This window comes from Leopardus geoffroyi, chromosome E2 (assembly GCF_018350155.1).
Source record: "Leopardus geoffroyi isolate Oge1 chromosome E2, O.geoffroyi_Oge1_pat1.0, whole genome shotgun sequence".
Lineage (NCBI taxonomy): Eukaryota > Metazoa > Chordata > Mammalia > Carnivora > Felidae > Leopardus > Leopardus geoffroyi.
In genome coordinates, this window is record NC_059335.1 from 47973049 (window position 1) to 47998714 (window position 25666).

At 49.7% G+C, this 25666-nt stretch overlaps 1 protein-coding gene and 2 long non-coding RNA genes across 3 annotated transcripts in view; 2 read left to right on the forward strand and 1 right to left on the reverse strand.

Annotated features, from left to right (window-relative positions):
* CALB2 (calbindin 2) overlaps window positions 1-20524 on the reverse strand; it is a 29087-nt gene extending 8563 nt beyond the window's left edge. Inside the window, exons 1-4 of the mRNA XM_045443445.1 lie at window positions 20350-20524; window positions 8188-8264; window positions 5547-5636; window positions 2302-2382 (exon numbers count right to left, since the gene is read on the reverse strand). Of these exons, the coding sequence (XP_045299401.1) occupies window positions 2302-2382; window positions 5547-5636; window positions 8188-8264; window positions 20350-20443 (342 nt within the window). The 5' untranslated portion in view covers window positions 20444-20524. The remainder of the gene's footprint in view (window positions 1-2301; window positions 2383-5546; window positions 5637-8187; window positions 8265-20349) is intronic.
* Window positions 11872-18750, forward strand: LOC123579421. The gene is made up of 2 exons (XR_006702762.1): window positions 11872-12129; window positions 18208-18750. It is a non-coding gene; the product is annotated as an uncharacterized LOC123579421 (long non-coding RNA).
* Window positions 20525-20699: 175 nt separating the features above from the next.
* LOC123578422 lies at window positions 20700-24604 on the forward strand. Its single transcript, XR_006702384.1, has 2 exons — window positions 20700-20795; window positions 24417-24604. It is a non-coding gene; the product is annotated as an uncharacterized LOC123578422 (long non-coding RNA).
* The last annotated feature ends 1062 nt before the right edge of the window (window positions 24605-25666 follow it).

Consider the following 25666-nt stretch of genomic DNA (forward strand, 5'->3'; position numbering starts at 1 on the left):
ACAAGCAAATCCCAACAAAAGGGCAGCCTTGTATCAGAGACAACTGGGATAGATGGTATCTGACTGTGGAGTGTCTTTTCTCTGGGGGGGAAAATGCTCTGGTTCCATCAAAATATTCTTTCTCATGCTCAGAAAGCCTGCCTTTGAGAAAGTACTAAGAAATATGTGCAGGTTTACAAGTATGACTTCACCATCCACCTGCATATACTTAGTACGTTAGAATTTAGTTCATCTGAGTCTTGACTGGGAAAAAAGGCAGACACCCCCTAAGTTGCCTAAAAGGAGGGTAACCTGAAGGGACCCTAGTCCTCACTCAGAGCAAAGCATCACTTTGCTTTTCGCTCTTTTTCGGAGAGATCCTCCCACTGGGTCTGACCTCCCTCCCTCCCTGGATCCTCCCCTACCCCCACGCTCTCCACCCCCATGCTCTCGGCTCACTTCTCTCCCCACCAGTACTTTGTGCTCATCCATCAGTGAGTGGGCCATTCTCTTCCCATTCAAGGAAAAGAGTTCAAGAGACCTGGGCTTTGTGAAATCTCAAAGAAATCCTGAGGCATCACTAAAATTAGAAATTACAATGTTGTGCTTAGCAGTGGGACAGAGCTATCTGACAGCACAAGGCTTTCAGAGCGGCAGAGGGACCAATTCATGTTTCCAGCTGATAAAAATGGAGCAAATGAACAACCCAGGGGGGTGGTACTGTGGGATGGTGGGGTCTCAGGAAACTTGGTGGGGGTGTTGGCTCAGCAGTTATACTGTGGATTAAAGGATGAAGACAGATAAGAATATGGAATTATGTCAGCTACACAGAGAGAAGCCACTAATGATTTTGACACACAGAGACAGAGACAGAGAAAGATATTTTTTGCTTCTCTTTAAGCATTTAAGCAAGCTATCGTCACCCCCATTTTCCAGATCAGAGCTAGAAGCCAGTCTTTGGCTGCCTTCCTATCAGTGAAGGAGCCATCAGGCATAACTCTCCCTTTCCTACACAGCAAAATCGACACCTACAAAAGCAGCATTCTTACAAGTATATGCAGACTCCTCACCCCCACCCCCATAGGCAAGAGAAGGGACTAAGAACAAAATCCAGAGTGTCAATTACTAGCTGTGGAATCTTGCCATCTTGAAAAAAAAAGAAAAACTGGAGAAAATCCTTTAAAGCACCATACAGTGAAATCCATATCTGATGCTTAGGCAAGGTGCCACTTAAAAAATGACTTTTCTGCCCTTAGAATCGGTTATTTCCAACCAACTCTTTATCCATGAGGGGAACTCAATGCCATGTGGGGTTCTGGGCAGTAAGTCACGGAGAGGGGATTACCGGTGTCTGGAAAGGGATTTAACACGAGGAATGGCAACTCGAGTCAAGCTGAAGGCCAGTCATTATCATAGCAGGCAGTGTGTGTGGGGTATGGGTTGAGTTTCACTGTGAGGGACACATACATTGAATGGCTAGGGTGCAGAGTCCCAGAAAAATACCAAGAAATAATTGGTAGTTTTCCAGGTATCAGGATTAGTAATATATCTAGTTGAGCCATATGGAATTTGGAATTTTTGTAAATCAAAAATGGTCAAATAGCAACAATTTCACATGGTTCAATCTATCGTTTGAATATTACTCAAAAGACACGTGAGTATGTTCTATTTCACATGAAGATTTCAAAGAATTTCTGTTGCCAAGATCTATTTTAAAGGGGGGGGGGGCAGTGAAGCGCAGACTACAGTTAAAAATCAGGACTGGAAGATACCACAAGCTGGAATTCTCCCTGGGTTTTTCCATCTTCAGGATGGCACATAAATCCATGCTCCCCACGCATGCTCTTTAGAACCCTGACTTCAAGGGACACTAATGTTACTGAGAACAAATCATGTGAGATCTTGGAGCCAAATAATGTGAAACAGGCCTCTTCACTGCAGGATTTCTCAGAGACCATAAGATGCAAATGTCTATGACCAATTCCCAAAGGGGAGATAAGTGTGTACATGGCATTTCCCAAAGGTACTTGACCCACACTTAATTCTCACCATACTCTCCACACTTTGACGTGCACTTATCATTTGGGGATTTTGTTAAAATGTAGTTTCTGATTCAGTGGGCCGGGGACTCTGCATTGCTCACAAGCACCCAGGGGATGGTGATGCTGATGCCGCTGGTCCACGGACCCCACTTGGTGAGTAGGGCTCGGAGGGCTTTACCATCTCCCAAGGGACCATTCCCTGGCATCTGGGTGGGTCTGGCTCTGAACATGGGAGAAAGGCAGAAGAGCGTGCAGGGAAAAGGCAGCGCCTTGGCCTCACCTCCATAAACTCGGTGCTGGAGCCCACGTGCTGCCTGAAGCACAGAAGGAAGTTCTCCTCCGTCGGCAGGATCTGCGCCAGCTGTGGGGGCCAGAGAGCAACAGAGACATTACGGAGGGCCCTGCCAGGAGAGTGGGCGAGTAGCCTTTCCTGTGGGGAGGATGGTGAAATGGCCAGTGGCAAGGCAGCGTGGGAGCTGCAGTTTGCTTTCTTTCTGAGATTCGTCCTTCAAAAGGGAAGAAGGATGTTGTGAGAAGTGCATCTGGGTCACCCCAGATCTTAAGAGTATGAGCAGCTGGAGGGACAGGAAACTGGTGCCACTTTAAAAGGCAAGTATCCAGTCTCAAAAGAATACTTAGTAGAGCATTCATTCCATCTATATAAAATTCTAAAAAATGCAACCTAATCCTAGCTTAGCAGTTGCCTAGGATAGGATGGCCCGCACCAGGTGGAGGAACATTTTGACAGTGATAGAAATGCTGTATCTTGATCGTGGGTGGTAATTACATGGTTGTACACAACTGCCTCAACTCACGGAAGTGTACACTTCAAATCGATGCAGTTTATTGTATGTACATTTACCTCAGCAAATCTGATTTTTAGAAAATGCAGATACCTTTGTTCAGCACACACTGCTGGCCATCCCCCAGTCCCCCACTTACTTCGCCCTGGTCAGGGGCACATTCTGATTGGGCTGAGTCAGCTAAATGTGCTCTTGTTTCTCTTGTCAGAGATTGGCTTATGGGTAGGCATGTGATCTCGCTCTGCCCAGTGAAGTGTGAGGGGAGGTGTGCTAAGGGTACTTCTGGGAAGGGTTTCCTTGTACCTGTGAGGGGCCAAATGAGGTGGATCCTTTGTGGTTGTGGGTGGATGTGCTGCCTGGAACTGCTGCAGCCATCCTGTTTACCAGCCTGAGGATGAAGCTGTTTTGGGGGCAGAGAACAGAACCAAGAGAGGCAATGGGGAATCTGGGTGGCGCAGTTGGTTAAGCATCCAATGCGATCTCTTCTCAGGTCATGATCTCACAGTTCGTGAGTTCAAGCCCTGCATCGGGCTCTGTGCTGACGGTGTGGAGCCTGCTTGGGATTCTGTCTCTCCTTCTCTCTGCCACTACCCCACTTTCTCTGTCTCTGTCTCTCTCAAATAAATGAACTAAAAAAAAAAAAAAAAAGCAAAACCTGTTTGACAGGCTAGTTGTTTAAAAAAAAAAAAAGAACTGCAGAGAAGTAGGGCTGGGGACCTGGACTTCTTCATCCGGAGCCAACCTTTCCCATGGCTTTTCTCATTAGGACCCTCTCATAGTTTAAAGCAGGAGTCAGTAAACAATGACCCATGAACCAAGTCTGGCCCAATGCCTGTTTCTGTAAATGAACATATACTGGAACATGGCCACGCCCATGTATTTACATATTGTCAATGGCTGCTTTTGTGCCACAGTGGCTGAATTGAAAGAATTGTAACAATGTATGGCCCACAAACCCTAAAACATTAACCATAATCTGGCTCTTTACAGAAAAAAGTCTGGTGACCCCTGGCTGAAGCCCATTTGAGTCCAGATATTTTGAGACTTGCAGCTTTAGGAATCTGTGCCCTTGGTGCGTTTTCTAGATCCCCTTTAGCTTAGGCTGGTGGGCCATCCCTCATGATGTGAAGGATAACTGTAGTGGCTCATAGCTGTCCCCTGCAGGAGAGCTGCCCTCCACCAAACTGCCATTGCCCCAGTCACCCTCCTCCCACCCCCCACCGTCCCCCCCCACAGGGGGAGGGAGCTGCCTGTACCAATGACTGACTGAAATGGGAGTACAAAGGGCCACCCCATGCTTTGCCTCAAGGTGAGACCAACTCTGTGGCACAATCTACACTGCAGAGCTCCCCGTAAGATCAGGCCACGACCAGGATCCAGCTGAGACCACATCCTTCCTAAGCTCTTTCCTCTGCCCTCTCCTGCTGCACTCTTCCCTTCTTTTGGGAGTTGTCTCTTAGTAAGTCCCATCGGCTTGACTCTCTGTCTCAGTCTCTACTTCCTGGGCACTGACCTACGGCAGCTTCCCAACCAGTCCACCCTGGGAGGAGCTATGCCCAGGTTCATGTGCTGCCATCATTATTCTTGACCTCTAGAACACAGGTCACCAACTAACTGCCAGAGCTGTTGGGTTGGGCATGCACACACATGCATATTTGTATGTGTAAGTATGTATGTATGTATGAACGTATGTGTGTGTATACATAAGTTGTTTCATTAAACAAGGAAGCCATTAAACGAGGTGGCCTTAATGCCTCAGTGGCCTTTGTGAGCAATCCAAAGCTGAAACAAGCAGCCAAAACAGCCAACTAGGCTTTCCCAAATAACCATTTAAGCTATAGCCAATCAAATAACTTCCTTGCCCTGCTCCCACTTCTTCTCTATAGAAGTCTTTCCCCGAGCTACTGTTGGTGGAGTGTTCCTAGCCACTTCTGGTTTGGTGCTGCCTCATTCGAATCAATTTTTGCTCAAATGAACTATTTTTTTAAATTAAAAAAATAAAAAAAAAATTAATGTTTATTTTTAAAAGAGAGACAGAGTCTGAGCAGGGGAGGGGCAGAGGGAGGGAGACATAGAATCCGAAGCAGGCTCCAGGCTCTGAGCTGTCAGCACAGAACCCAACGCAGGGCTCGAACCCACAAACCATGAGATTTTTGACCTGAGCCAAAGTCGTATGCTTAACCGATTGAGCCATCCAGGTACCCCATTCTTTAAATTTTTAATAGGCCTCAGTTTATATTTTAACAATATGTATATATCTGTGCATGTATAAATGTATGTGTGTATATATAAATATATAAATTATACCTGCTATATATGTAAATTATGTGTTGCAATAATTAATTGATTAAAAATTTTGCCTTTGGATGCCTTTAGGTGGGGCATGAACTCTCTTGTTCTCCAGTCGTCTCCCTCCTTTCTCTCTTAAGCTGGGCTCATCATACATTTGCAATAGCTGTGGGGACACTGACAGCATTTAAGGTCTCTATCCCTGTCTTAAACCAGTGTTTGTTGCTTCTTTCCTTGTGAGATACAGAAAAAGTCCCACCTGTTCTTTTTGGTCAGCCTAAGTGTCGGAGGTGGGGTGGGGGCTCCTAGACCACCACCTCACTGGGAAGTCTAGAAAGGATACTTGCCCACGGCACAGGACGCTCCCCTCCGCCTTCCCCCCCCCCCCCCCCCCCCGGCCGCCACAGCTCTTAGCCTGGACAATAGGACTCACCTCTGCCATTTCGATTTTCCCATCCGAGTTCTTGTCATATTTCTGCATGAACTCCTTCATCTTCTCCCCAAAGTTGTCACTCTTTGACATCTGGAGAAAAACAAATGGGGCTGATTGTGCTGCCGGGCCCCATGTGAACCATGGATCTCTCACCTGCTGGGTGCAGCACCATTGCAAATCATTTTGCGCCCCAACTATGCAGGCACAGAACCAGGCTGGGCCAACGCCCTGAGTGGTCAGGGCTGCACTCTTCTCCTTGCCAAGGTCCCTCCAAATCTAAGTAGTCTCTTCTTCGAGGCTCAGTCACATGCTGTTCAAAGAGGGACAGGACATGTATCATGTAATTTGTGTAATTAAGCATGCCCCTCCCTCTGCCTTTGAGATGGGATTAAACCACAGCTCTATCAGAAGGGTGAGGACTCATTCCCATCACTCAGATGTGAGAACTAAGGCCCCAACATTTTACCAAGGCAGCTTGTAATATAACCCAACTTATTCGAGTGCCCCCCAGTGCTTAGGTACTAAGCACTGCACCGAGAAAGGTGAATTGTGCATTTTCTTCTTTCAGATCTAACAGCAATTCACAATATTTTTTACTCGGACTGCATCCCAGGAGGAATGTGAGGAGAAATTCTTCAGATAGCCAAGGTAATTTAAATCATCCGTTAGATTATTGTGACCATTACAAAGGCAGAGAACTTCAAAAGCTTCTTTAGCCCATTGTTGCCTATCTTAAATCTAAGGCTCTCCGAAATTCTCAAATCTTACCCTGGTTTGGGTGCTGCAGATTTAATTATATGCATTAATGAGCTCTTCGTCATCCCTAACCAATGGTGAATCTGCTTGGGCAGCTGATGCCTCTCGGCCTCTATGACGACTCTGGGTGCTCTGTGTGCTTCCTTGAACTGGGCCCAGGAGAATCCTACTAATTCTTCACTTTAGAGTCTTTTCTGTATCCCTTCAATTGCTTTCTACCTTTGGAACTGGCCTCAATTTATCACTATTTATTCAACAATATGTGTTGCTTTACACTTACAAGTGTGCACAGAATGATCCTAGGCTCTTATCACAGATGTGGTCATCTGATTTAGCTTTAACAACAGCCTCAGTGAGGTGAGAGGCCCGTCCATTTTACACACACATGGAGGCTGAGGTGAAGTGACTTCTCCCGAGGTCACCAGCTGGTGTGGCTAGAATTGGAACTTGTGGCTCTGGCTTCTAAGGCCAGTATTCCTTCTAGCATAGAACAGCTGCTCTGAATACCAGTCCTGGGTGGTGTCAGTTGAGACTGTTGTTGACAGACTTGAGAATCACCCCTGATGGCTTCTGAGGAAGGGAATGACTAAGATTTCAGACTAGAAGCACTTCATGAAAACACATTCCTCCGGCTACCCCATGATCCCAGAATCTGTTTTGAAGCCTGTATTTTCTGTGCTCCAGGCTTCATTATCCTAGTAATGAGGGGTGATGGGAGAACAGTTGATAAACAAACCCATGAATCACCTCCATCGCCTAAGCCCATCGCCTGGACCTCCTCCTCACTGGGCGCTCTGTTGAATTCTGGACCAGGAGCTCTTTGCTGGGTTTGTGACTCATCTCCCAAACTGTGCCATGAAGACTTGCTAATAAGCAACGGATTGGCCAACAGACACACAGCAGGGGAAAGCAGAGAGACCGCCAAAGGACCAGTGGGAATGGATCTGATTATGTATATTTGAGAACTAGATGTGGGAACCACAACAGACTAGTTCCAACTACCTTAGTTTTTCAGTATTTCAGACAGTCCTCCAAAGGCCTTAGTGAATTTAATAGTGCCAGCTTGGTACTGCGGGAGATAATGACCCTGCCACTAAGGGGTGGGGACGTGACTTGGAGTTGCTTCAGGCAGGCTGAGAAAGGCAGTCTGACACCTCCATGAATGAGGCTGGTCAGTACTATCTGGTTCAGATACTGGTTTGGAGCAATCCTCTGTTTGCCCCTAGATCCTTGCTGAGGATTCTAGACTGGTCTAGAACAGTGGTTCTCTAGTGGGGATTATTCTGTGCCCCCCGCAGGGACACTTGATAATGTCTGAAGGCAATTTTGATTGTCACAACTTGGAGGCGATGCTAGTGGCACCTCACAGGGAGAGACAGTGATACTTCTAAATATCCTACAATGCACAGGACAACCCCACCCTCCCAACAAAGAATTACCCAGCCCTGTCAATAGTACTGAGGCTGAGAAACTCTGGTCTAGAATAAAGACACTCGAAACCCCCGAGGCATCCAATCTTGAATCACGATCCCTCTGAGGATCTTAGACTCTGGACTATTCCTTAGGGGAAAATAAAGTTTTTATATATGCATACACAGACACAAAGCTTTGCAGTTTTTTGAGGGGATTCATTAACCCCTAGTATCCATTCATGAACACCCCTCAATCCCAGACACCCAAAGATACTGAAGCAAGGCTCTCTTTTCAAAGGATGATTCCAGTTAAAAAAAAAAAAAAAATCCTGACAAATAAAAGAAAAACTTGGAAGGTCAAAACCAGAGATGTCAGGCCGGCTTAAGAGATACAGAACTTGGGACAGACAATGCTCAAAGCCATGGGCTAGATGATAGAAAAATCAAACAATGGGACAGAGTACTGGTCTTACCATTCCAGAGCCTTTTCTTGCCTTCTCCAGCTCTTGGAAAAAGTTTTCTAGCTCTTTACCTTCAATATACCCATTTCCTGTGAAGAAAGCAAAGAACAAAGCAATTGACCTCAGAGCTAAATAGTGAGACTGATGGGGGTGGGGGTGATGGGGAAGTGAGGGGCTTCGTGGAGAACTTCTGCTCACTGGTCAACAAGCAGGTGTCTGGGTTAGCCTTGGACTGTGTAGTGTTAGGGATGTGGGTCCTGCCCTCAGGGTGTTTGCAACTGATACAGCTGCAAGATTAATAGCTGTGTATCTTTGGGGGTGTACATTCAGTAGTCGGGAGAACACTGGGAGGGACCAGCATCTGGGCCAAGCCGGTAGAAGTGAGCAGAGCTGGGAACTGTCCGTAACTGGCTGGGCAAGCAGCAGGAGCTAGAATCCAACAGGGGACAAAAGGTATCAGCATCTGGGTTTGTCAGCAGGTGGTAGGCCCTGGTCACAAGGGTGAGTGAGGTCCGAGGCAGAATTTGGGTCTCTGGAGTAGGAGGATGTACTGAGTTGAAGAATGTTTCCACACTGGGTGCCTGGGGGGCTCAGTTGGTTAAGCATCTGACCTCGGCTCAGGTCATGATCTCGCAGTTTGTGAATTCAAGTCCTGCTTTGGGTGAGCTGGAGCCCTGCATCGGGTGAGCATGAGCCCCACTTCAGGTAAAACACAAGTCCCACTTTGGGTGAGCCTTGCTTCTCTTTCTCCCTCTGTCTCTGTCTCTCTCTGTACCTTGTGGGATTCTCTCTCGAGGCTCTCTCTCTCCGCTCCTTGCTCACTTGTACCACCCCCCTCAAAAAAAAGTGTTCTCCCTGGGGCGCCTGGGTGGGTCAGTCAGTTAAGCATCTGACTTGAGCTCAGGTCATGATCTCATGGTTTGTGAGTTCGAGCCCCATGTCACGCTCTGAGAGCATGGAGCCTGCTTCAGATTCTGTGTCTCCCTCTCTCTCTGCCCCTCCCCTGCGTCTGTCTCTCTCTCTCTCTCTCAAAAGTAAATAAACATTAAAAAAAAAAGTGTTCTCCCCTCCCCCCAAATCCATGTCCAATTAAGATGAGGTCATACTAGATTAGGGTAGGCCCTAATCCAATGACTGGTGTCCTTATAGGAGGCCATGTGAAGACACAAAGAGACACACAGGGAAGAAGACTACGTAAAGACAGAGACAAAGACTGGAGTGATGTATCTCCAGGCTAAGGAATGCCATGGATTGCTGGTGACTACCAAGAGCTAGGAGACAGACACAGAAGGACTGTCCCTTAGAGCCTCTGGAAGGAAGCCATCCTGCCAACACCTTAATTTTGGACTTCCAGCCTCTGGAACTGTAAGGGGAAAAAAAATTGTGTTGTTTTAAGCCACCCAGTTTGTGGTACTTTGTTACAGCAGCTTCAGGAAACTAACACAGAGAGGAAAAGTGGGAGGAGAAAGGCAGGACATCTGTCCTTTGGGCTAGGGGCACCTTGGTCACCGGGATTACGTGTAGGGGAGACAACCCACTGCAAGGCAATGAGCGGAGGCCATGAGGTCTGTGAGCACAGAGTAAAGCCCTGTTCTGCACTTACTACCTGCAGGACTGTGGAAAGGCATTTCACCTGCCTCATGTGCAAAATGAGTAATTACAATTAAATGGGATTTTGTATGTAAAGCCCATCATCCAACCCGTTGAGTGGACGGTAAATGCTGCTGTTGTTTGAGTTCAATTACTAGAACCTGTGTACAAGAATCTGGGTGAAAACTGCAATTACCAGGACCGGGTCCCAAGGTCAGGGCCTGACTTTTAAGATCAGGACGGGCGAGAGACCCTTTAGGCTCTCAAGTCTTGAATCCAGAGACCGGGTTAGCTGAGTCCATGGCCAAGGTCGTTAGTCTCTGCTGTGATTGAGAGGAGGCATTTGTGGCTGGGAAATCAGACAGGTCTAGGGCAGTGCTCCCCACACTCCTGCAAAGTGGACTCTCCTGGGATTTAAAAAGAAAATACATGGACATCTGGCTCCTACCCTCAGACATGCTGACGTCAGTGGTTTGGGGTATGAACTTAGCATCATGATTTTTTCTGAAAAAAGCTTCCCAGGTGATTTCCATGTGCAGTCATGTTTGGAAACCACTGGCCTAAAGTCAGGTTTCAAATCTGATCTAAAACAATTGAGCACGGTTCTTATAGAGAATAGTCAACTGGTAGCTTTTCTTCAAGGGCATCGGAATTACGAACGGCACAAAGAACATAAAAAAAGTATTTATCCTGGCCTTTGGGGATGGGGTGTGTGTGGGGAGGGTCTTTCTCCCCCTTCACTTCCCCCCTCCCCCCATCCCCTGAGAATTTCCATTCCCAGTAAATAACCAGAGAGGAGCCCTCTAGTGGAGAAGACGCCACAATAAACATTGCATGGAGAGAACAGGGGTGAGATAAATGATATACTTTTGTCTGGGGTGGGGAGATGTGATTGTAATTAGGGTGTGGGGAAGGAAGACCTGAATTTCCTTTTTTCACAGAGCATACAGTGGTCATTCTTCTTGGGAGAGTTGGAATCTCATGAGTGTGCGTGTCTAATGGCTTGTGAGGCCAGCTGGAGAGGGAGAATGAGGGAAGGTCCAAGGGCTTTCTGGGCAAGAAGGCAGTCTAGTTGATGAGAACTCTGAGTTGAAGGAACAAGCAATTTTTCTCTTCCTCGGTAGTCCTTGCAGTGGTCTGGCTATTCTCCCATTTCTGAGGCAGAAAGCTGAGATGAATTCTGGGCCCAGGCACAGCTTCCAGAAGCCTGGGGCTGGTTTGGACTGGGGCTCAGAGCCGGCACTGTGAGCACGTATTGGGGTTCAAACCGGCAGAGGCCCCAGAGGTGGGCCTCGAGGCGGGGTGGGACAGACGCATGAAGGAGGGAGTGTGAGTCTGTTTTGTGAGTGTATTAGGAGGAGGTGGATGCGGACTTGGAGGGGTCAGCCCCAGATGCAGGAGAATGGATTCAAAGGAGCAGCTGCCACTGAGCTCTGAACAGCATCCCTCACCACCATTGCTCCTGCTTTGCATGGTGGCAGCAACGCACTGTCATTTCTCCGCTGGCTCCTGAACCTGCCGTGGAGGGGTGGGGTGGGGGTGGGGGCGGTCATTCGCACTTCTCGTGGAGGCACCCACACCCAGTTCTCTTCCTGCCTCTACCACTCACCGGTTCACTCTGGGGTGTCGCCTCTCTGAACTTCAGTTTCCTCACCTATAAAACGGGGCTAATGAGGGTGCCTTCCTCACACGGTTGGCAGTGAAGACCCACGGGATAATAACACACAGAATGTGTTGGCCCACAATGAGCCTCCGAGATGCCAGTGGTCGTTACCACCATGGCGGTGTTTCTGCTGGCTGCCCAGGCTGGGGAACACCTTGGCTTTGGGCTGCTTGCTTTGGCTAGTAAAGTTTGGGGTGCAGAGGGAGGCCGAAGCACGTGAGGCCAGCACTGAGCCATGTCCCACTGAGCAATCTGAACGGGAAGAAGAAAAGCATCAAGGTGCAGACCTGTGGGACCTGCCTTTTCCTTGGGGTTTCTCTGAAATTTACAAAGCATACATGTATTTGTGTTTATTCTTGTTCTAGAAAAGTTTTAAGGTGGGTTAACAACCTTAAGAACCAGATAATCGGCCAGCGCCTAGCCCAGCAGGAGAGCACGGACACTTGTGAATATCAGTTACTCCTCACAGATACAACACTTTTAATTGATCAAAGCATATCTGCTTCTCTCTTTGCTTCAGCAGATCATTTGAAGCCTCACTATGTGTAAGGCCCTGTGTAGGTTACCATGTGGGGGTATGACGATGTACAAGATCTAGCTCCAGTCTTCCAAGCTGTCACAATCCTTTCAGACACACAGGATCACAACAGGGCAGAACAGAATCCTCTTCTTGTGACAAAGAAATCTGAGGCACAGAGAAGGTAAGCAATCTGTTCAGGAACACACAGCAAGGCAGGACCAGAATTGGAGTATCCTAATTCCTGATCTAGGTTTTATTCATTCATTCATTCACTCAACATTTATTGAGCATCCACTTTGTGCCTGCTGTACGCTAGGCACCAGGGATGTAAAAGTGAGGTAGACAAGGTCTGCTGTGATGGGGCTTATGTTCTAACTGGGTGGGGATAAGGGAGGGGCAGACAGACAGCAAGGAGAAGGAATGATGAGGCAACAGAACAGAGATGGACCTGCCAGGGCTGCTTGATAGGGTGGGCAGGGAAGGCCTCTCTGAGAAGCCCCAGCTACTGGGCAGGGAGGACAAAGGGAGGCGTAAAATCGGACACGGAGAGGAGCCAGGATAGTGCCACGGTAGAAACCAGTCCCCTCCCTGGATCCACCTTGCACGGCGTGGGCAGCAGGACGGTCCCAGAGGCTGGCAAGCCCCTCTCACCCTGCTGAATATCCAACCACCGCTTCCTCTCTGTGCCCCCAGCAAAGGGACAAAAGGTGCTTCAATTCAACAAACATGTATTGTCTGAAGTAAACAACAGTTCAACTTTGTGCCTGGTGCTCAGGGAGCTGTAGATAATTCTAGATGTGGGCTCGTTCCCAGGGAGCATTTAATGGTCTAGTGGGGTGAGGCAGCCAAACAAGAATGGCCAGGATCTACCAGCTGAAGTTGCAGGGAGAAGAGCAGAGATGGGATAGGGAGGCAGGGGCTGTGGGACTGGAAGGAGCATCCCCCATTTTTGGAGGGGAAAGGCCTTTGCTACTTGGGCTCCCTCAGAGCCGCCTCCGTCCATCACCCAGGCGGCAGCTACTGTCTGTCTGGTGTGGAGGATGGGCTGGCCAACATCCTTCCAGGGAGGACTTTAGCACTAGACAAATGCATTGCTTTTTCTATGACCCTCTTATCAGGGCATGGGGTGACCGGCCACCACAAAAATCTTAAAAATCTCATGTGGATGGGCATTGACAAGAATGTGGTTACCATAGCAACCGCTACTCCTCACCTTCCTATCAAACCACTTCCTGTGAATGTTGGGAAGGGGCTGGGTGGGAGTCAGGGACCCTGCCTCTTTCCTTATTGTACTCTTGCTACCATTCTTCACCACCGTGCCTCAATTTCCCCAAATTTATTTATTTATTTATTTATTTATTTATTTATTTATTTAACATTATTTATTTTTAATGTTTATATCTGAGAGTGAGAGAGAGAGAGAGAGAGAGACAGAGCATGAGCAGAGGAAGGGCAGAGAGAGAGGGAGACACAGAATCTGAAGCAGGCTCCAGGGTCTGAGCTGTCAGCACAGAGCCCGAGGTGGGGCTTGAACTCCTGAACTGCGAGATCATGACCTGAGCTGAAGTCGGATGCCTAACCTCAATTTCCCCAAATTTAAAGTGAGACAAAACTGTTTTACAATTAAGCTGATCACAGACACTGGAAAGCCTTGACCAAAGGTTGCTCTGCCCCATGCTGGAAAGAGGCCGACTTGTTTCTCACTGAGACTTGTGTGTCCATCCAGATTTTCTAAGACCTGAACAGGCAAGGGAAATTGGAGTAAGAGGTAACAGCCACCAACTCTGTGGCTCCGAGCCTCAATTTCTTGATCTCTGAAATTGGTATAACTATGTATGCCCTTTCTACTTTATAGAGCTGTTGTGAGAGCCACACAAGGTAATGTTGTGAGAGCATTCTGGAAAATCTAAAATCTCATACAAATGGAAAGCATCATTTTTATACTCTGACTTCTGAACCAGTCCATGGCTGTAAACTCTTCAGCTCAGAGTTTAGAGCATTGGTTCTCAGCCCAGGCGGTGTATTAGAGTCACCTGGGAAGCTTTTAAAACAACACCATTGCCTGATTCTCCCCTCCCCCCGCCCCCCCCAGCCCCCCCCCCCCCCCCGCCCCAAGCTTCTGATTTAATTGATGGGATGGGGACTTCTTGTGGGCATGTTTTCAAAGCTCTCTCCGTGATCTGAACGTGCAGTCAGGGTTAGGGACTGCTTTAGAGCAGTGAGTCTCAAATGTTAAGGTGTGCAAGAATTACCTGGGGATCTTATTAAAATGGAGAGTCCAATTTAGTAGGTCTGGAGTATAAGGGCCTGCTGTTCAAATTGTGGTCTGTGGAACAGTAGCATTGGAATTGCCTGGGAGTTTGTTAGAAATGCAGAATCCCAGGCACTATCCAAGACCCACTGAGGCGGAAGCATTCGGAGTGAGGTCCAGACATCTGTGTTTTAACAAGCCCTCCTACACACTCAAGTTTGAGAACTACTGGCCTAGACGTGGGAGCAGTCTGTGTCTCTCTGTGATGCACAGGTTAGAGAAATTGAGGACAGGAGTTACGAAGTTTCAGACTCTTCGTTAAGAAAGTGTTCATGAGGCCAAGCCACTTGGTTGTTTGTCTGGGGTTCAAATTTATGGCAAGGCAAATAGCCCTGTACCTCCCAGCCTAAGCACCCTTTGAGACAGTCAAACACCACCCTTTGGGGCTAGAAATTGGCTTCCTGAGATCCTGTCCTGATACTAATATTACTTTTCATGGTGTGAACCATTTACAAAGAGGGTCCTACTCCCCACCCCTGCTGGTTGGTCTTCAGGACTCGGCCAGGTAAGCAGACAGGTAAGGATGCTAGAGAGAGGGAAAGAGATGAGTCACAGCCTACAGGACAGGGACGACGTCTATCCAAACCTGCATGTCTTGGCTTCTCTCTTTGTCAGTCACCTCAGTGACTTCTAGGGGTGAAAAAATACAGTGCAAACAGCTACTGGATGAATGTTCAGACACGACTTTGAATCTGTTTCTGGGCTGTGCCACTTCTGGAAGAGTGGTTCTGGGGCTGGGCTGGGTCCCCTGAACCTGTGGACATCTGGCAGCCTAACGCTGGGCCGATTCCCAGGCATGGGGGAGGCCAGAAGGATGGGCAGATTGGGCGAGAGAGGAGGGAGGACAGTAGAGAGCCAGGGAGGAGCGGGGGAGGGCCGAGACCAGAGGCCCCAGATGGGCCTGGCTGGGCAAAGGAGGGCATGGGGTGTCATTGGCCAGGAGAGCCATCAGGGAGAGGCACTGTTTTTGAAGAGCCTTACGCCTGCTCTAGTAATTCTGGCTCCCCAGGTGTTAGAAGAGATTTCCCGGAGGGGTCTTCTTAGCCCTGGAAACCTCCCTCAGGGGCTCAGGGAGTGCAGCCACTGGAGTCTAGAGGGGAATAAACAGGGTGAGCGGGCAGGGACGTAGGCTCCCTGGGCTGGTGGCTGCCCTGGCGAGGCGGGCTCAAGTGTTTTGTTTGTCAAAACGGGTCTCACGGCTGCCTCCCTGGGGAGCCCCAGTGCCTCCCTGGCTGGTGCAATCACCCCCCGGAGGCAGGCTGCTGGGCCTGGGGCACACATGGAGGCCACCAGCACAGGGCCGCCCAGCACGCCGTGAACACTCCATACCAAAGGGCTGTTAGCAAAGCATTTGGGGGTTTAGGGGTGAAGCAGAGTGGGGGACTGATTCCTAGGGCTTACTCCGGATGGGACAGGAGGCTACTTCCAAAGAACCCCACGTCCTGCCATCACAAACCCCAAATCTATGCTCTGCTCTCCCAGATGGACACATGGACCTGACAGAGATTCGCTTGACGGGTAAAAGAAAGCCTCCCTCAGATAACTCTGAACTTGGCTCCCTGCACCAGATGCCTCTGACTTTTTGTGCCAAGAAGTGGTCGTTTTTATGAGTCCTATAGTCACCTTATGAATAGCACAGTTATAGTGCATTGTAAATGTTGTAGTATTTGTGTAAATAATATATACCGGATATTCTGTAACCCTGTTTGGGAAAAAAAAGTATCTTTTTTCACTGTTCCAGGAGCCTTCATTTAGTATTTCAGTGCGAGTGGCCCAGTCCTCTCTCTCCACCTGGGTGAGGCCCTATGGCTTAGCTCCCAGCAGGTCACAAACTTAGCAGTGACCCACACTCTGGCAGAGCCTGCCTGGGCGCTCGGGTTGGAGGGTGTTCGTGGTGCATGTGTTTTAGGGATGTTTCTGTCACTCCCATTGGGTGTAGGAGGGCAGAGCAGGGAAGAAAGGGCAGGGCCTCCCTCTCCCTAATTTTCAAAGGTCTGCAGGCCCACACAGATAGGGAACACAGCTTCCTCTCTGCAAGAGGCTTTGAGAACCACCCCATGTCACCAGGGCCATCTGGAGGCAGACGAATGCCCAGAAGAGTCTGGGCAGATTCCCACAACTGGAGATAAATAACTTTTTACATCTTTACTGTTTGGCAGATGAACACAAGAAACACAAGCTCTTATACAGTTTTCAAACATGACAGAAATTAACTTAGTAAAAGCAAATGCCTTTTAATTTTATCTCAGCCAGTCTGTAGAGAGAACCACTGTTCTCTATTGTCTATGTTATATTCTGTCAAGTATCTTCCAGCAATTTGCCTCATGAATAATGAAAATGGGGTCATACTATAATCATCCAGCTACCATTTAAAAAATCTTTCTTTTTAATGTTTAAAATGTTTATTTGTGTGTGTGTGTGTGTGTGTGTGTGAGAGAGAGAGAGAGAGAGAGAGAGAGAGAGAGAGAGAAAGAGAGAGAAAGAGAGAGAGAGAGTGGGGGAAGAGCAGAGAGAGAGAGGGAGACACAGAATCTGAAGCAGGCTCCAGGCTTTGAGTTGTCAGCACACAGCCTGACATGGGGCTCGAACTCACACAGCATAAGATCATGATCTGAATCGAAGTTGGACGCCTTACCAACTGAGCCACCCAGGTGCCCCATAAAAAAAATCTTAATAGTACATTTTGGACATTTTCCCACATCAGTACAAAAGACCCACCTCACTCTGCTTGGTTGTATAATATTCTGCTCTAAAGACTGGCGCAATTCATTTTTCTCCTCACTAATGAAGCACATTGCCCCTCAAATTTTCAGTATTCCAAAGAACTCAGTAAGAGACTCCTTCTCATACCACTTTTTGCATAGGTACAAGTGTACCTATGTCAGATAGATTCCTAGGGTGAGTGGGATTCTCTACTTGGATCTGGGACGTCTGCTGGCCTCTGGGAGAGAACCCATCTTATCCCTATGATTTCAGTTGCTTCTGAAAGCTAAGGTGTTTCCCTTTAGGGCCACACCTTGGTTCTCCATGGAAATTCCCACTGGCAGAACAGGAGGCTGGTGGCCCGTCTGATCAGAACCACTCAGCTGCTTGGATCTTGCAGAGTGAGGATATTCCTGACAAAGAAGTGAGCAGGTAACAACAGGGCAGTGGACTCAGATATACAGGGCCATGGAAGGGTCACTCAGAGCATGGAAGTGGCATGTGGGCCTTACGGTGTGCTTGGCTACTGTCTTTCCTACCTCTGCCTTTGAGAGATGACATCTGAATCTCCCCCAAATGCGTGAACTTGGGTGACTGAGGAGGAAGGGTTCAGGGATGGTCCAGGATTCCTGGCCCCTGCCCCCCGCCACCACTCCTTCCTTCCTCCACCATGACACTGATGATGATTTTGAAGAGACTCTAACTCTTAGGGCAAAGTCACCAGGATGACTCTTTCTCCTGGTTGGGAATAGGCTGAGTTAGGGTCAGAGCCCCCCACGCCATCTCCACTCTCTTTGGCATACAGCTTCTCCTAGGATCTCCTTGTCTTTGTTTCCTAGGGGGTCCAGGAGGAGTGGGGCAGTGGCTCCCTGCCCCTGGTGGCTGTGCCTAACTGGGCTCCAGGGACCTGTGAGCTGCAAAAGAGAGTCCTGCCAGAGCTCTTTAAGTTTGTGAGTGGCAGGGGAATCTGTATCAGGAAGAAACCCCCAGATGAAAATAGAAGCCAGAGTTAGTAAGCGGGGTGGTGGTGGGGGAGCAGATAGTGCAGGGAGCTACTGGGGTCTCCCCAGTAGCCTTTGGGTATGTGGGACAGGTAGGGTAAGGAAGGTATGGAGCAAGGCAGTCCACAGCCTAATAATTCTGGGTTCTTTAGTAGAATGCTAACTTGACCGTATCCTCATTTTTCTAAAGCACCTCTGAGCCATCTCTGGCATTTTAAGCCCTTTTGTCTTCTTTCTCTGTTAGGTCTGCAGCCCTTTCTTGGGAATTCCCTGAGGCCATGACCAGAGAGGGCAACGGGGTGTCTGGTGGACAAGGAACCAAGAAGCAAGCATTTAGCTCCCCTTTCATTTCGGAGGAGACAGCCAGAGGCACAATGGCTTTGGGGGCCTTTCAAGACTATTGTGTCCAGTGCTACCTTAGCTATGCTCCAGCCCAGACAAGGACCCATTTCTGAGATTAAAGGAACTGTCCATCACCTCCAAGCCTGCGGATTGTGGAGGCTCTTCTGTGGGCAAATGAGAGGGCAACTTGTACCTATCATCATGGAAAAACCCCTGTTCCAACCCAAACGCATGTCCAAAAAGTAGGGCATAAACACTGGCCAGGATCCAGCCCCACTACTACCTTGCTATACAATCTCAGAGAACTCACCCAATTGTGTCTGGTTCCTTGTCTGCACAAGGAGAACCGCGACCTGCCCAGCAGCCTCACAGTGTGGGACTCAAGAAGGTGTGATTGTATATTGAACAGTACGAGGTCTCAGATAAATGTAAGGATTCGCCTGATTATTGGGAGTGCTATTGGCTGTCCCCCCGAGCATAGGGGGGAAGTAGATCTATGGAGTCCTCTGTTTATTATAGCTGACTCATCTGGCAGGAGGCCGGTGGTGTAACCTTGGCCACTTGGTAACTTTCCTTGAATCCTGAAAGTCTCTGGTGCAGATAAACTGGCAGAAGCATCCTTAGGGAAGGTGCACGTCATCTGGAATACTAAGAGGCTGCACCTTACAGCCCTTTTCACCAAGTGAGTTTTATGGCACAAGCTGGGGATTGGAAGTACAACCCCTCCTTAGCCCCATTTTACAGATGTAACAGTCTACCCACCTCCTTCAGTAATTCACAGGCAGATCACTGTCCTAGCCCAGGTATTGCTCACCCAGTCCTTTGCTTGGCTCCAAGAAAACAAAACTTTACTAATGAGCATCCCTGGACATTAACCTTTGCCTCTCCAAGTGCTCTGGGCGGAGGGCCTCTGTTTTGTCATTTTCATGCTCTAGGGAGGTGAGGAAAGGAGGAGGGAAGAATTAAGTGAACCAGGGACTGATCCTCTCTCTGGTTCCCATCCCCCTCACTGTCAATCCCAGGATAAACACCCTGAGCCACCACCCTGCCAATGGTCTGAGATGCCAGAACATTTTGGATGCCAACCCCAGCCGGGAATTCAGAGAAGGGAATCAGATCACTTAAATTTTTTTGGAGTGGTGGAGAAAACATTTCTAGTGATATCAGAAGCTCCTGAAGGGGGGCCTCACTTTATGCCGGAGTCAGACCATTCATAGACTCTTAGAATGCCAGCACTGAGAGCCACCTCCAAAGGTCATTCAGTCCAGCCCTCGATTTCTGGATAAGTCGATGTCTCAGTTGCATTTAAGATTGTGCCTCCCCCACCCAGAGATGGTGTCACCCAAAGTACCCAGGATTATCACCATGAGGGAATGTCAGGTTTGTACCACACCCCTGCCCCCACCACACCTACTGCTGCTGTGTATGGGACCCATCTGCCCAGGGAGGATGGGAAATGGGCAAAGGAAGCCCAAGGGGTGTTCAGGGCCCCGATGTCACTCTCCACTCCTGCTCCCAGCCAATCACTCTGGGGAGGCCAGGGGTTTCCCTTCGGTATCCCCCAGCTCGCCTCAGCCTCCAGGACAGTGACGGGGGGGGGGGGGGGAAGGTGGGGGGTAACCTAGTATTAAACAAAAGGGGAACCTCAAGAAAGAAACGAGTGGGCTTTTGAGACCTGTGGCTGCAGCAGCTGAAGGCAGGCCATTACCTTGAAGAGAAAGGCGGGGAAGGTAAGATGGCAGGGGGAATCATGGGGAGCCTTGCTGGCCCAGGCCTCCGCCCTGGGAAAGCTCCAACTTGCCCAGAATGAGGCTGCAGAAGCTGGTGGGCTCTCTGCCGTCTGTGTCAGGGAAGAAAAGTTGCTGACAGTTGTCACCAGAGCAGCCAGGTGTTTCCCAAACTCCAGACCCCGACCTCAGCAGGTTTTGCTGCCCAAACACCCCCAGGGACCAACGTACACCTGCCCGCATCAGCAAAGTCCCCTTCCCCTCCACCGCAGGCTCCCTGGGGGCCAATGGGCACAGAAGTTGAGAGATCTACTGACCGTCTGCGTCAAAGTGCTTCCAGATTTCCAGGAACTGGGACGCCGTCAGCTCGGCCAGGTGCAGGTAAGGGGGCTGCTGCTGCGGGCTAGCCATGGCGAGCGGCTCGGAGACCTCAGGCGCACAGCGCTTGTCCCTGCGCCCGGCTCCGCTCCCGCACTCGGCCGGGTCCTGCGCGCCACGCTGCCTTTATATACAGTCCGGAGGCTGCGCCCGCGCCCCGCCGCCAGCAGGGGGCGCGCGCGCTCAGAGAATCAGCCCGGGTCTCGGCGGGCGGCGGCCGCGCAGTGGTTCGGCCAGTGGGCGCGCGGCGCGGGGAGCGCCGGGGACGCGCACGTGGGCGCTGAGACCGCTCGCCGCCAGGCCAGGGAAGCAGGGGCCCTTCGGTGCAAAGAGCGGGGAGAGGCTGCTCTTGCCTCTCTCTGACCTTCTTCAGTACAGCTACCAGGTATTGTTACTAGCAGTAGCAATAGTAATAAGGGTAGTAGCCGCAGCACCGCTAATAGTAATAATAATGTAAGCTTGACAAATAGCATCTGCACTTCACGGTTCACTGGGTGTCTCTCATGCCTGCTCCCGCCTGACCCTTACACAACAGGAAGAACAGGGACCAATTTTCTGAGGAGGGGACTTGAGACTTCAAATGACTACATGACTTGTACAGCAAAGAGGGGCCCGAGCTAGAATTTGAACCCAGCTCTTTCCCCACACTCTCATGGTCCCTAAATGGGGCCCATATTGGGGAGAAGCCAAGGATTTTCAAGGCTCTGGAGGTGGGGGAGCGGCTGGAATCAGGGACACCCAGGGAAGATCCAGATGGAGTGGAGGAGGGGCTTCCACTGTCCCCCTGGGGTCTTGGTTGTTGCCCTCCCCAAGTCCCTCTGTGCCCTGGTTACCTGCCTCCTCCTGGGCAGGCTCTGGGGGCTTCTAGACAGTTCTTCAAGGAGTGGCAGAACTACCTCCTGGTGCCGGGTCTTAACCGCACCCACCTAAGGACATGATGGGAATTTGCCTAGGCCAGTGGGCAGAGAATATCCATTGCTGACCTAGGAATGTTCTTTGCTGGTCTCAGAGAAAACAGAAGCAGCTGCTGAGGGCAGAGTCCTGAGAACAGCAGACAGGACTCCCCAAGCTGGGCACTAGGTTCCCTCCCCACTCTCTCCAGTAGCCTGAGCTCCTGAGCCCCCAGGCCTGTGCACCCATTACCCCTGGAGCAGCTGCTAGTCCCTCCTTTCTCCCCTCTCCTGCTGAGCGACTGAGAAATGGATTGATGCTCATTAACACGTACTAATGAGTGTTAGCTGAACTGCCTTCCGAAAGGGAGAGCGAAAGAGAAGGAGGTAAGTGAGAATCAAAAGGAGGTCGCTGGGGCAGAGGAGCCAGGAGACCGAGGGGGAAGGTTGTCCCTTGGAGGGAGGGACAAGCCTAGAGCGAGACTGAAGGAGAAATACAGAGTGAAGGTTTCCACACCACTTGATTTCACTCAGAGCAAATGTGTTCAGAGTTTCTTGCAGGAGCAGACTGGGAGAGAGCAATGAGAAAAACCCAGCTTTTGAGGACTGTATGCATTCCCCTCGCCTTTGTGCTAGAGGAGAGTCCTGAGCTGAGAAATTCAGCAAAGCCCATGGGTCTCTTTTGCACTGCCCCCGGGAGGCAGGATTGTTCAGTGGTTAAGAGCAGACACTCTAGAATCTGGGTGCCCAGGGTTTGAATCCTAGAATAAGCTGTGTGACCTTGGGCAAATTATGTAACCTATCTGTGTCTCAAATTTTCTCTTCTGCAAAATGGGAATGTGAGCATTTACTTCTTAGAATTGCTCTGAGATTTAAATGACTTGATGTTCCCGCTGCCCTTCATGGAGCCAGAGATCAGCTGTGATTAGCTTGGCAAGATATTCTTTGGCCAGCATCCATCTTCTGGAGTAGTGAACGGCTCCTGAAGGGGCTAACCCCAGAGGGAGGCCAAGGGGAAGGCTAAGCAGGAGCTCTTCACTGTGCTGTACAGCCCTACAGGGGCCAGGCTCAGCCCCTTCCAGCTTTGATGCTGTCACTCGGGCTTCTCTGTCTCACCTCCTGCTCCTCCCCTTTCCCAGATGTGTGGGGTCAGAGAACTCATCCCTGGTACCTCCTTGTTGCTTTGGTTTTCCTGGTGAGGAAGAGAGAGTGGATCTCCTGCTTTGTACTTTTCAGAGCTGCTTAGATGAGGGTTGGGTATGAGGGGGGTACTTTGGCTTGACGGGGGAGGTCCTGGGTATGACTGTAGTGTGGCCCCGGTGACCTCCAGCTCTGCATTGGGACAGCCTGCATCATTCATTTTAGATGCATGGTTACAGTCTTTCTGAGAGGCCCATTCCTGGGCCATCTCAGACAGAGAGGGCTGTAAAACCCAAGCAAGTCCCTTTGTCCTTTGTCCCCAGCCAAGTACTGCAGGAGCAGTCATGTTTAGGACTTATAAGCTCTGCTCTGGGGTCAGAAAGCTGTGGGGTCAAACCCACTTTGAGGGCCTTGAGCAGGCCATTTAACCTCTTTGAACCTTAGGAAAAATAGAGGTAATAAAAGTGATACTGGCCACACAAAGTCAGCGTAAAGACCAAAAATAATGTAGTCAAGGCATTAGCTAGCAAGAATCCTGGTGGTGGTATGTGCTTAATTAGAAGGTAGTTATTATATTAACATAGGGTGTCGGGAGGAATTTTTCTTGTTGTTCTGAAAAGGGGCTAAGTACCCCATTTGTAAAGTTACCCCACAGAATCCAGGCACCTCCTGTCTGCTGGACTCACTAAGCCTGTCCTTCACTTCCACCCAAGGCCATGGGCTATTCGAAGACAAGGCTGTGGGGTAGGGGGGCTTGTGGGCGGAGCCTTAGCCTTTGGGCAGTGTAGAATTTGTGGCTCCTCTGGGGCCAAGTGTTTTGGGGGTCTTCAGAAGACCTCTCCAGGTCATGGGGGGACATCTGCAGTAAGAGGATGCTGGCATGCCCAGCTGGTCCCGGAGTAGAATTCTGGAGCCTGGGACCCATGTGAAGAAGGAAGCGGTGCCATTTTTGACTCAGGGTTGCCTGAAGGCCCGCACTGTCCTGTCCTGTGCCTGGAAGGATTGCACCCCATTCCTGTTTTGTGCAGCCTTTGGAGGGTGCTGTGCCTCCTGAGAAAGGTGCATGGAGTTTAAGGAAGGAGCAGAAGCCAGATACCTGCTGGTTAGTCCTTGGTGTTGAAGGAAGTCAGGGCGGAGCTGAAGGCTGCTCTAGGAAAAGCTTCTTTCTAATGTGCTAGACCCTCTGACTCCCCAGACACCAGCAGCAGTAGCTGTTCCAGCACACGGGGACCAGATGGGTGAGGAGAGTTCCTCCCCGACTTCTCCGGGCAAGGAGATGTTTCAGAGCACCCCCTCCTCGCCACGTCATGCTTAGCCCAGGTGGAGCCAGAGCCCTCATCCAGTCTGCATTGGGGCAGATGGGAAGCTTTGAATCGGAGAAGACTGGAGTTTTAGGCTAGACTGGACCACGTTTATGTAACTGAACTTGAGCAGAAAACCATGAACTCAGAACAGGAAATCGCTGAGGGATGGGCAAGAGAGATTCGAGGAGCGTGTTTGAAAGCAGTGATGATGCTTATATCTCAATGAGTTGAGACTCTTGTAATTCATTTTAGATGTCTGAGGTTTTGCTACTTTAGATGCTTTTATAGAGGGTTTTGGTATGTCTTGTTTGGTTTGGGCCTTGCAACTAGCCTAGCAGATGTGCAGTGCGAGACTTAGGCCCATTTTAAAGGTAAGGAAACCAAAGCTCGGAGAGATTAACACCCAACCGAGACCCAGCCAGGGTGGGACCCTGAAAAGCTCTGGCTCTTTCAGTTTCCTGTTTCCAGGGCATACGGAGTCCTTGGGGACCAGGTGCCAAGCCCCTGGCTAGTGTGTGCAATGTGCTTCCTAGACCCTGGCCACAGGGCGCCTCCCTGCAGCAAGGAGTGATGCCATGTCCGCTGTTTCCAGGATGCCCATGGGCTCAAGGTGATGGCTGGCTCCTCCCTTCTCCAGAAGGGGAAAATCTGGTAACATTCTCCTTTTTGCAGCCCCAGCCCACCAGCTGTGCCCCGAGTACTGCAACCTAATGCCAAGGATTGGCAGGAAGACCTGCCCGACTTGCCCTGTGCTCAGACCCCAGAATCACTTTCCGAAGGGAGAGAGGCCTGCTGACTGAGAGGTGCTGAGATGCTGGGGAACAGATGACAGACTCGCAGCCAGCACCCACTGGGCCCAGGTAATTGGCTGAGATCCTCAGAGCACCTGGTGTTAGTTTGGAGCACATCAAAGAGAAAACCACAAGCCCGATATGGTTCCTCCCTCTGCCTAGAAATATTTCTTCCAGATATTGCTTCTTTGGTCTTTATTATGGTTAGGCCTGGCTACCTGGGTGCTGGAAAGCTGGCCTTGCTTCCCAGAAAGGAGGATAAAAGGGATGCAGGAGCCCAGCAGTTTCCATGGAAACGGATCAGGTGGAGGAGAATAGAGTCCGGAGGAACCCAGAGGTGGGAGCAGGACTTTTGAGTAAATTCGGTCTGAAGCCTGAGATTTTATGGATAAAACATTTCCCTCCAACGAGGGGGTTTGGGTCACCATAATGGCAATAGGATGTGGAATAAAAAGAGCTGGAGGCTGTTGAGGGACACCCTCCCCCAACTGGCAGGGTATGGGGGCCGAGACCTCCGGCTCCAGAATCCCATAGGTCCCTTCCAGCTTTTTTTTTTTTTTTTTTTTTTTTTTGGTTCTGCTGCTAATCCGCAGTTTTTCCAGGTGATGGCTGTGTGATCCTGGGCCAGGTGTCTACCCTCTCTGAGCTTTCATTTTCTCACTGGTAAAATGAGGATAATTCTGGTAAATTACTTGTATGGCTTTTGTGAGTGTTAAACATAGTAACACATGTAAAGGGTGATGTAGGGCCTGGGACATGATAAGCACTCAAATGCTATTATAGATGAGAAAGTAGAAGGCAATTGGTAAATCTAATCCAATGAGTGTAGCAATCCTCCTGACCAAAGTGATTGGTTCAGGGATAGGCAACGAGAGATTGTATCTCAGAATGTGAAGGAGCTACAGAAAGGATACCCTCTCCACTTGCAGATGTTTTGGTGTGAAGCAGTGAGGTCTGGAATTGCTGCAGTCATCTTGACACCATGAGTGAAGAATCTAGAGTGGCCTAAGATGGGGATGGGCATAGAGTGGAGATTGAGGATGAAGCCCATATTGCAAAAGGCAGGGCAAAAAGACTGTTAGAAATTGGGTTGATGTGATGTTGGGGTCTGGGAGTGAACGGTCGAGAAAG